A 12,195-nucleotide genomic window follows, 5' to 3' on the forward strand; every position below is an offset into this window, starting at 1 on the left:
TTTTGCATTAACTTACAAAACTGAAAACAGAACCCTAATTGTACTCCTTTCTCATATGAAACACGAACGAGTGAATGCATGCGACATTACATTTTCTCGAAAGCATCTAAAAAATATATATGTGTACGCTCATAAAAATCACACACTCCAGTATTTCGTTTTATTAGGCTTGACAAAAAGAGTCACGGTCGCAGTCAAATCTATATCCGTCACAGCCAAACAAACATTCAGTACTCTTTCGTGTGCTCGTAAAGTAAGCAAGCAATTTATGGTCGAGAGCTCTTACTGTCCATATGGCAGCCCAGAGTGACGTTTGTGCCAGCCCGGACCCGGACCATGCCTCCAACATTGACCTGAACAAGCCTTGCACTCAGATCGGTGATGACCTCCCTCGTAGTTTTAATCAGGGAGTCTGCTGTTGATTAAAACAACATCCGTCGAAACAACAAACCGAACAATTACACGTCGACATTTTTTGTTTTATTATTAATTTCATCAGGGAAGCAAAATGTAATTAAGAAAAATAAATGTCTTGAGTCTTGTCCAGAATAACATCCATATTAATATTATATACAAAGTATGCATGTATTAATAATGAGTGCATTATTGAATTAAGCCAAGAGTCAAAGTAATTTTCTACTCGAATGACCAGGAAATGAGGCAGTACTCATCTATTGCTCATGGCCTTAAACCAGTGGTGAAAATTCCGCATTGCTGTGATGGGTCCAAGCTATCCATAGAATCACTGTTAACTTTGCCACAAAATGGTACTCATATGAAATTCATATTTTTTTTGCTTTACAAAATACCCAGGAGGTTAATGGAATGCCCACATTGTGAAGCAATGTGCACAGCCAAAAGAAAATCACCGACATTGACAGTCACGTAAAAATGGCCAGTGCATACATTTCTTCTTGAATTACATAACTTTCACGTGTTCTAGCTTTGATGTACTTCCCACTGCAAGTACAACGTTGCCAAGTGAGAGAGAGAGAGCAAGAGAAAGAAACGCGAGCTACCAGTGATGGTAACGAGGGAGGACAGGGTGTCCGTGCCGGCCCGGTTGGTAGCCAGGCAGGTGTAGAGTCCACTGTCAGACTCGACGGGCTGTTCAATGCGCAGGCAGCCGTCCGTCTGCTCCGAAACCCTGCAGGCAAACGCGGACAACTATTTATTACCGGTGACAGAGTGTTTATCTAGAAAATGATTATGCACCTGTGCGCAAAAACCTTTTCCAACATGGTTATTGTCAAACCCAGAACAATGAGTCTGCATAAGGCGTGTGGTATGACTTAAATAATTTTTAAAGCAGCATGCACCCCATTGCATATGTGCTCCTGTTAAATAAAATTAAGTATTTTGAGCCATGTGGGAAGACCATACAGATATAAACCAAGAGCAGTCACATTTATGCTTTTGCTGTGCACTATTCAATATTTATTTAACACGGTTGCGATAAATGTATCTCTTTCCGATTTTTCTTATAGACATACAAAAAGAGTAAGTGCACTTTGGCAGTACTAATCAGTAAAATGGAAGTTAGCCACGGTCGAGACTATGAATGGAATGGCAGCCAAAGGAATTCAGTCGCCAAAGAGGACATCCAAAGCAGCGTCGGAGCAATGAGCTGGACTAATTATAATTATAACATCGCAGAACCATGAACGACTCTAATGACTTGGAGATACCTTTGCCTAGCGGTGAATATATCATGGCCCACGACAACGAATGCGGGACAACCATAATACGTCCGCATTGTCCTGAATGAACAACCGTTCCATCCCTTGCAGGATGGGCAACGCATGTGTTGGGTCTAGGGATCAATAAATAGGCTTGCTTGCAAGCGGCCCACAGAATGCTCACTGACGCATGTATTTGCCTTGCATTAGTCTAGGATTACAACATACCGGACCAACCTGGTTGGCTGTGCCGTCTCAGGTTGTTGCTTTGACAAGAGCCGTTCTAATCCCTCAACACTCAAACAGCGCAATCCCTGGCCACTGATGGGCATCGTAGCCAAGATCTCAATTGAGATAGCAACATCTTGTTAATTAAGTTTCCTGCAAGCCTTTATGGTTATATTGTTTTCAGCATTAACTTTCATCAAGACTTCTTTTTTTTGGCAAACCTGACACGACACTACCACCACCACCACCACTCCGAAATATTTATTAAGGCTGCAAATATATTTTTATATTATTTGATCTCTGCTCCATTTATATGAATTGTTTATACACGACCAACCCGGTGTGGAGAGGCCCTCATCCAAAAGTGGATTGACAAACGGTTGTGAGTTCAGTTATTATTATTATGGATATACCATTGAGCTATGGTGCTCGCAACACATCACAAGGCCAGCACCATGTTTGGATGCCTTTGCCTTCCGAGTGCTGACATTAAGTTTGTTAACACAGAGACACCATACCAGATATGTGCATGGCCAGGAATCAACATCAGACCATTAGGATAATCGTCCAGTAAAGTATAACCACCAGTGAGTAACCAGTTGTGAAGACACCACCGTGTTCCAAACCTACAGCATATGCATATACTCAACAAAGAAAATCACTCCCCAAGTGCTGTTAGAGAGCACCAATTAATGTCCTCACATGACACCTGGTTGCCGTGTGGCCAGTGCCTTGCCCACCTGCCTATATCTCCCCAATTCTGATGTATGCATCCACACCCAAAGACAAAGATCCCCCATCTATCCTGAAAGAATGGTGAAGCAAGTGCTGTTAGGGAGTACCTACTCATGCCAACAGCGAAGCATGAGGGAGTGGTGTGGCCAGTACCACGGACGACCACCTTTGCCTCTCCTGTGCTTAGTTTTACACGAGGCACGGGATGCTCGTTACGTCTCAGTCAATCTAGAAGAGGCCCGGGAGAAGTTCTGGTTTCACTTGGAACTGATGTAAGCCACAGCAGTGTTTGTAGTGCAGTGCACGCGTACCACTATGCCTCCGCTCCTCGTACAATCACAGACACGGATACAATATTTACATGACTGGAGATACATATGAATCAGAGACGTTTCACAAAATTATTATTAGCACGCGAAAGTTACCTGTTGCCGAAAGCCACAGGCGTGTCGTCTTGTAGCCAAGTGATAACAGGAGAAGGGACTCCGTGTGCATTACAGCTTAATGTCAGGGCCTCGGGCCGATGGCTTAGGAGCAATGGGTGGCCCACTTGCACCCTGATGTCTTTGTGTGACAGGAGACTTAATGGTAGAGCCTCTCTCTCGATAGCCGGAACCTCGTAGGGGGCACTCGTAAACCTGGGGGACGCTCGATAACCATCATTCACTTGAGCTGTGTGCAGAAAATCGCCAGGCTCTTCAGTGGTTGCCTCCGGTTCTGCAGAGAGACTGCGAGGGTTTTGTGTGGGCACCGCTGTGGATGCAACGCTATTATTCCCCTCCCATTTGCCCTGCTCAAACACTCCGGCGGCTCTCGGGCTCAGAGTCTGCGTCGGGCTCTTAGCAATCAGATCCCTCGCTGGTTGAGTGGAGGTACCGATTTGATGCTGTCCTCGGAGGCGGAGGGTGATGTTTCTGATAAGGCCCTCCAGTTTGTCTTCCTCGGTAATGTACGCCACTGGATTGGAAGCATCCAAGTTAATGATGTCGTCGTACGAGTAATCTTTATCTGCCGAGTCAGAAGATTCAGTGGATGCCGGCTTCGTTTTAGCCTCCAGCTTTTTTTCCAGCACTCGGAGAACAATCCGGTCATACAAACTCCCATCGTCCCTGTAAAATTCGTACTTGTTCGCTGTGATTTGCTTGCGCAGCTTCTGCACGTCCATCTCCTTGCTGGCGGAGCTCGCGGCTTCGTTGTGTTTCAACTCCTCCGCGCCCGACAGGACGGGCGGCTCGCTCTTCTGCTTGGCCACTCGCGAGCCCTGGCTCGACCCAACGTCGCCGCCGCCGCCGACGACGCCGATCAACTTGACGGCGAAGTTTTCTCGGGCCGAGCCCGCCACGCACGTGTAAACGCCGATGTCGCTGGTCTCCAGGTGGCGCACTTTCAAGGCACCGGAGCGTCCGAGGACGATCCGCGAAGAGTTGGCGAGGGGCAGCCCGTCGCGCTCCCAGCGGATGAGGGCCTTGTCAAAGTGGCGCACGGGGCAGCGGACCACCACCGTCGTCTTGGGGTGCAAGTAGGCACGGCCGCCAACGTCAAAGTGGAGCCGGCGATCCCAGCGCGACTGGATGTACACTTTGTGCATCGCCGCAATCTGCGGCTCCTTCCTGGTGGACTTCCTGTTGCTCTGCTTGCCTTTTCCATCTGTGTGAGACCCGAGAAGAGTGAATGATTAACGACAATAAACGTGGATACAAAAGGAAAAGCACTTGCTATAAAACACCACATTATGTATGCTGAACTTCTTTTGCACCGTACGTGGCTTACAGTGCTAATCACAACGATACATATATATTTTAAAAATTCAGCCCATTGTCAATCCACTGGAACCTAAAGGCCTCCCCACGCTATGTCAGTCATGCGGGACCGTTTCACTACATTTCACCAACTTCTGCATAAAGAATAATTATGATTTACATCTCAAGATTGGGCTTCTAGATTCACTGCAGGGTGTCGCCGTGACTGCTCAGGCAGGCGTAGTTCTTAGCTAGCGAGTGTCCTTGCAAACCCGATGCACATTGACGTGTGGCTGAACTTGTGCCCTGTGAGAATGAATGCACACCAGCAGCAGATCTCCAGCGGCATTCATGCATATTGTCACCAGGAGAGCTTTAAGTGTTGCACGGATGTCTTACTGTACAGCTGTAAGGTGCAATTACAGCAGACGTCCAGAATTTGTGAAAGTTTTGGGGAGCGTGTAGATTCTATAATTTTTACGCTGCTGTCCACATGAATCACATCACTCGGCTGTACCCTAGTTGACACCATTATGATTTGAAAACGCGTCAACAATGTGTCACAGATACGTATGCCCGCACAAGTCTCAAATAAATATATTACCATATGTGTTGCTTGAGTTTTCCCCTAATGATGTAAAAATCTACATAGTATCCAAAGGCCAACATATGAATATCGAGAGAGAAGGCAGTGGCAACAGTGCTGAGCACACCACGCTTTTAACTTAACGACTCAAGCGGCAAATTAATTATATCTGAACAGGGCCCTACACTTTACCGGCTCACACTGACAAGTGTGGTGAAGCATGGCTGGAAACAACCCACGTCTTACAAAGTTGTTGCGGTCTAAATACGAATGGCGTGGGCACGCAAAGGCTCAAGGGATGCAGCACTCACGTGTGCAAGGGCGAAGACTGCAAACCTTGGTGGAGAGGGGTTTGGGAAGCGATTGACAGACAGCCGGATCAACAGTCAGCGTCTCCCCGGCGCCTGACAGCGTCTGACACGAGACAGCACGCCACTGGTTCCCCACTTCGCAGCTTCTCGAGCACTGTGCGTGGCAGGGGCCGGGGGGGGGGGGGCGGTCACGGGAAGGCGAAAAAACGGAAGACGTTTAAATACGTTCACAAGGTATCACGAGATCAGCGGAGGGGAAATCGAGCTCGGTTCAAACACGTGTATATGTAAGCACGGTGACGCCCGGCGCTGTTTGAAGTGGAAAACTGAATTGGAAATGTTTGAATGGTAGTAAATAAAATGTAAACACTGTATAGGGAATAAATAAAGAAAAAGCAATAGCTTCAAGCACACTAAACCATCTGCTTGGTTTAGATATGTGGATGACACATTGGTGGTCTGGCCACACGGCAAAGATACACTGAACGCATTTCTAAATCATCTCAACTCACAAAACCCATCCATCCAGTTCACCATGGAAGTGGAAGCTGACAGAACTCTACCATTTCTGGATATTCTTCTCGGACGGGGTGGAAATGGTAAAATAACAGTGTTTACTAAAAGAAAACGCACACTGACGCCTATCTGAATGCAGAGTCACACCATCACCCCGCACAGAAATCTGCTCTTATCAAAACGCTCATTCATCGGGCTAAGAAAGTGTCAGATGGTGACAGTCTGAGAAGGGAAATTCAACATGTTAAAGAAGCGCTGCAAATGAACGGTTACAATGATGCACAAATCAACAGGGCATTGAATACCAAAACCAAATCAAATAAGAGCATTGAAACTGCCCAAGTAATTAAAACGATCAAAATATTGCGGGAGTAACTGATAAACTAGCCAGATGTTTGGAAAAACAAAGCATGCGAGTTAGATTTGGCAAGGTACATAAAACACAGAATTTAATATCTGGTACAAAAGATGTATTACCGAAGCTATCAACAGAAGGTGTGTACAGGATTAACTGCACGTGTGGTAAATGTTATGTCGGGCAAACAGGACGAATGACCAGCACGAGACTAAAAGAACATCAGAGAAATATTTATTTCTCCCAAATGCAACTATCAGCAGGAGCAGAACACACGTGCCAACAAGGACACTCAATTGATAGCTACTATCTTAGTGCTGCGTGGCAGCGAATAATTTAATAATACATTATTTAAATGCATGCCTACAAAGGACAGCGTATTTCAATAGGGATTACCGTTGGTAGGGCTATTTTAATAAACACAATAGACAGGAACGACAAGTTCAAAGGGCTCGCATAATGCACATGCATCATGTACGTTGTCTCAGTAATCCTCCCCCCCCCCCCCCACATTGTGCAAGAGCGCAGAAGGGTGATCAACACATCTACGCCTCTATATAAGGAACCAAACAGTAAGACTTCTCCACAAATCTGGCTGTCGCATGATGAAGCTAGTTGTAATTACTGGCGAAACGTCGTACTCAGTTTGTAAATGTTGTGGCTTAGCACTCCAACACACCGGTGTGGCTGTACTGGTGACGAATTGACCACGCTCTGTTTATGTGACAACCCTTACTAGTTGGCTGTGTCGGGTGGTGGCGGGTTTTTAACAACACATTTATATATTTTACGCGATCTCACCCAAAAACCTCTATTATGGATCTACATATATTCCTGTGTATTTACCACATGTATAAATGTGCAAAGGAATCGTGTCTTGGAAAAAGGAAATTTGAACAGTGATTTTTTTAATGCATCTTCAAACTCCTGAATATCTTGCCTAGGATGTCATATTCATTTAATGTAAGCGCTATTTTTTTGTGTGTGCCATCGTAATTCTCTCCTCTATAAGGCATATCTGATATCACATCAGCCCCAAGCCCATATAGTTCCCCTCTCCACTGGGAGGCTAAAGTTACCCTAACTTTTTCCACGTTCCTCGCTTGGCTAATGTTGAAAGTAGCCCTGCGGCATAAATAACGGCTGTTTATTTAGCACATTCGATATATAAATAACGTTTAAAACAAAACACACAAACACAACAGGGACTAATTGTCCCAAACGTATTCTCATAATTGAGATGGAGGTCAGTCAAAAAAAAATGTTGATATAATTAAGATGAACGCTCACCATGTGACTACTGACAAGCTTTATTCGATTGCTGAGTTTTAGTTGTTCTCTGATTATGATTTTGTCAGATGTTTTGTTAAAAACCACTTCAGTAGCATTTGCACAAACTTACGCGACGTTACAAGCACGTGATACTGCGTTGGCAGTGGTGCATACGAGGCAATTAAAACAACTCAACACATGCGTCAACTACACATGCTAAAAGGAAAAAAAATTAAAATAGGCGATGTGCCGAGCATTGGCCCTTCTTCACATAGCACAAGTCACCAATTATATATATAGATTGTCCTTTTTAGGGCAGTTCTATTCGTGCATAAATTTGTGACTGGAGTAATTTCATCAGCGTGATTCCTAGTTAGCGCTCAAGAGTTGTGTGCGCAGCTATCTATGACCACGAGGGAGGTAGGAATAGCTTTTACCCTTTTAACTGGCACAAAAACTGACACCTTTATTCAAGGCATCATGTTTGCAATAACCACAACACAAGCAGTCAAAATGCAAACAAAAAAGACAACTCTGATAATATGCACTGTCCTTGAATTTGATTGGTCCACACCCGAGACAGCTTTTCTTCGAGCCTAGTCTCCATTGGTGTTGGACAAGAAGACGCCAAAAGGCGTACAACTCAAAAAACAGCGCACTATCAGAGTATTGAGGGCTCGGGGTGAGCATTTACATTATGAGACCTCCTTTGCCAGAAACAAGATATAGGAATAGGTTTTACCCTTTTAACTGGCACAAAAACTGACACCTTTATTCAAGGCATCATGTTTGCAATAACCACAACACAAGCAGTCAAAATGCAAACAAAAAAGACAACTCTGATAATATGCACGAGGGAGGTGTTTCCCGAGGTGTTTTCCAACCTTCTTCCGTCTGCAGTTCAGGTGATAAATGCTCGATTTTAACAACAACCCATCGAGACAAGTTTATTTTATACGGAAGACCTGACTGACTATCTCAAAGTTCCCCTTGGGCATTCAATGCTGTGAAACATTCATATTTTAAAACATTTTTTTATAAATATAAGTACATATATATAAAATCATTCATGTAGATATGTCCACTACAGCTTGGCTGTTAATATTTGATCTGCCTCTTCATTTTCAAAGCCGCTCATGCTGAATGGGATGCCACTTCAAACATCACAAATCTCACCAGCGTAAACGTGATTCTCAACATGTAGAGAATTTGTTTAACACGTAGGCTTTCGCGACCAATATCATCCATAATATAGGTTTATATTTCCCAATATATATAACAATTTTAAAATGACATTACCTTACAGCCAACGAAGTCACTGATGGATTGATTTTAAAGTAAAAAAGTTAAACCCTTTCACTGCTCATGTACTTTCAGCCATAGCTGAACGATGGTAATTCCACATTTCTATAATGGGAGTTCATCTCTCAATGCTGGCTTCCCACAAAGCGTACATTTTTGACTCACACACCGATTGTGCAAATGTTTAATTATTTTTCAATTATACCGCATGCTACATTTATACAACATTGACCAGCGTGGGAGAAGAGGAAATAAATCCTTCTAGAGGGCTTCTCAACCGGTGTGACATAGCATACCAGTCTGCTGCGGCAAAGTAAAAGGTGTGCCGTGGAATTGCCGGAATCATGAAAGAACCTACAGACATCGCACTGCCTCCTATAATGCTGTTTCCTTATAACGCTCTTTTGTCCTGGAGGAAAATTCCTGGGAGAGATCAGCCCCATATATGGAAGTAAGCGTGTCTTTCCCAATATATGGAGGAAAGTAGGCGTGCCGTTGCTCGTAGGGGCGTGTCTTTGCCCATACATGGTCTTAGTCTTGTGGAACCTGAACCGAGGTGTCTATTGTATCGATTCTGCTCATCGAATCATCGAGGGTTAATGACCACATCGCTTAATTGGCGATCAATGTATCGAGTAATCCCATTTGTGCTGCACAGCTTCCTGCTGAAAGTGTATTCACGGCAGACGGTGGTTCACGCAAGCTCTGGCCGAATGCACTTGTGAGTACGTCACTTACTGCATTTTTTATGTCGTCATCATTCAAAGTTTTTTTTACGTACATAAAATGCTTTAATGCATTTATTATGTGCACAATATCAGTATTAAGGCGATTACCAATACCCCAATGAAGCCCTCATATATATCGCTCATAGGTCAAACACAAATAGCGGTCGGGAATGCATCGCCATTGGTACCATGTAATAATGACCTCCTATAGCAGCGCTGTTTCAAGTCACACTTCCTGGGCGCTATAGGAGGTATGCCTGTATTTGAAAAAGAACTGAATAGGAAAGGAAAGAACTTCAACCACCCATGGCACCGCTACCCACGGCATCCTCCCACCGACCAGCGCACGTTATTATTGGTAGCCCACGCACCAGCCAGACGTGGTCGGAGAGGGGGGAGGTGTGTTTGAGGTTTTTTTTGTTTGTGGTACTTAGCGGTGGTTTGTGGGTACTTTGCGGCAATTTGGCTCAGTGCGCCCACGGAAATCAAGCAAGCTGAAAAGTGTGCCGTGGAATTGTTAAAATGTTCAGAAGCACTGCTCTCGAGTTTCCTCCAGAGGAGGCCCCCCCGCCGCCGGCGGCATGAACCGAGGAAATTGCCGGGCCGCACCTTTACCCGTCGAATATTGCTTTCGTGACTTGCCCCGACCGCGCCTACCGCTCACCTGCTGCCAGGGTCGAGTGGCCCAACGCGGGGCACAGTCGATCTGAGCGCACGGCTGCCGGTGTGCCGGAGGGGGGGATTCTCGGCAGAGCGCTTTTGGCAGGGCCAGGAAGGTCCCGTCGGCTCGCCGCTGCTGGCACAGCACCGCCCGCGTCTGCGAGCCCCGGCCGCACGTCCGGGAGCACTGCCCAAAAATTAAGACGAAACGGCATTAATTATTCGCGCGCAGCTCGCTGCCAAACGTTCACGTGTTCGGGGGTAGGTTTATACATATATAGGCGCCACGGTAACACGATGTTAGCTTCTTCGCCTGGTAAGCAGGAGGTTGTGGGTTCAAAACCTGACCCTGTTGCCTGCTGTATATTTGGAGTTTGTGTGTTCTCCCTGTGGTCGTGTGGATTTTCTCTGGGTCCTCTGGTTTTTCCATCCGCATTTAAAAAACATGCACTTCGAGTATTGGGCTGCTGCAAATTTCCACATGATAAGCCACTTTGTTGAGCGATAATTTGTGGCCAGGTCGCTTCTGAAAAAGAGCCTTTTAGCTTACCTGATAAAATAAAAAAGAGTATTTTTGAATAGTTTCTATACTTCTTAAACGTATGAATAGTTACTACCTTATGACCGCACCTGAAACTCAATTTTCAAAGTTGCGATATTAGCTAAACTTGCGGTGCATATAACGTACCTTGGAATTTAATTAAAGCGCTTGAAATTTCAGAACACGCAATTTGATGCTGATTTGATTATTAATTGACTATGCAGTAAGACACAAATACTGAGTTAATCAAATTTTCAACGTGTTTATATTCATGGCATCTTCAGTTGAGAATAACTAATACGTATGAGCGTATTAATGCAATAAATACGTTTATCACTGTTTCTGTACACAGGCCCAAAGAACCAAAATGTTAAAAGACCGGCAAGAAACAGCACCATTAACAGCCTTATTAATTTCTAAAGTTGTAATCGATAAGTTGCAATACATGTATATGAACTAAGATATGTACTTAACACTTTATGTTCATTGTAAATCAATGACTTCCATTTTATATATATCATAAAACTAAATCCTCAAGCAGGATTCCGAAATAGAAGGATGTGGTTACAAGGGCTTCAACTTTTATGCCCCCAAAAAATAAACCTGGCAGCGAATACCGCATAAAGAGTTGGTAAAATAAAAAACAAGTCATAAAGGAAATTAACTTCGTGAAACCAATACTTCTTGAGCCACTTGTGGATTGAAATCAAGTCATTTAAAAACAGCACACCTGTCACCAAATATACGAAATATATGTGAAGCATGCCAGTCACTATCAACTTCAATTCCTTATTTGGAGCAACATTTATATGATTGTAACTTAGAATAATATATTAAACAAGAAAGAACATACTTGAGTGGAGAAATGCAATATTTATTTTAACCAGTTGTACAAGAATAAAACAAAAATTAACGATACGCTGATGCTTTATTTTGGACCGGAAGAACTGTTCATTGATGAATAATGATTTCCTACAAATGAAATTGGAGAATTACAAAAAACTCTATAAAATCATGAACTGGAATTGATAAAATATTTTGGTAAAATTCGAAATGGGTTCAGTTGTGCTATTAATAGTGCTAGCCTTCAGTACAAAACTAATGAATACTAAGAGGCAGATCTATTAGCAGTGTCTAACAGTGGAATGACCTGTTCCGTATATTCAGTGCAGGAAGTTACTCTTTACCTCTTTTGTATAATCAGTACAGGAAGTTACTCTCTTCCACAGAACAAATCACCTTGCCAATTGATGTCAACAAGTTTCGAATATAGGCGAAGGTACAGCCCTGCATTTACTTTCTCACTCAACTGCTGGTGGAAGGGCCTCCACGAGAGCTTATTTGGCCTACTCTTTCACATCGGCCAGTCATCTTGGAATAGGCTCGAGTATCCACACTTTGCCCCACCACATGCGACCAACCAATCGACTGAACGTGGTGTGGACAGAGGCAGGGATATTTGAGAAACTTTAACATTGTTTCAACTCCCGTTGCTTGTAGTCTGAACCGATAAACTCTGCATCGCAAGCGCAGTGCACTAACC

At 44.1% G+C, this 12,195-nt stretch overlaps 1 protein-coding gene across 2 annotated transcripts in view; it reads right to left on the reverse strand.

The window, feature by feature from the left end:
• LOC116939322 (ADAMTS-like protein 3) overlaps window positions 1–12,195 on the reverse strand; it is a 99,153-nt gene that overhangs the window by 15,396 nt on the left and 71,562 nt on the right. Inside the window, exons 19-23 of one of the 2 annotated variants that reach the window (XM_032947537.2) lie at window positions 10,116–10,298; window positions 5,279–5,432; window positions 3,068–4,289; window positions 1,020–1,147; window positions 287–412 (exon numbers count right to left, since the gene is read on the reverse strand). In XM_032947537.2, coding sequence (XP_032803428.2) covers window positions 287–412; window positions 1,020–1,147; window positions 3,068–4,289; window positions 5,279–5,432; window positions 10,116–10,298 — 1,813 coding nt within the window. Of the gene's footprint in view, window positions 1–286; window positions 416–1,019; window positions 1,148–3,067; window positions 4,290–5,278; window positions 5,433–10,115; window positions 10,299–12,195 lie in introns of both variants that reach the window. The other variant, XM_032947527.2, reaches the window with a different exon arrangement.

Source organism: Petromyzon marinus, chromosome 1 (assembly GCF_048934315.1).
Source record: "Petromyzon marinus isolate PM22_M1 ecotype Great Lakes invasive population chromosome 1, UKy_Petmar_22M1.pri1.0, whole genome shotgun sequence".
Lineage (NCBI taxonomy): Eukaryota > Metazoa > Chordata > Hyperoartia > Petromyzontiformes > Petromyzontidae > Petromyzon > Petromyzon marinus.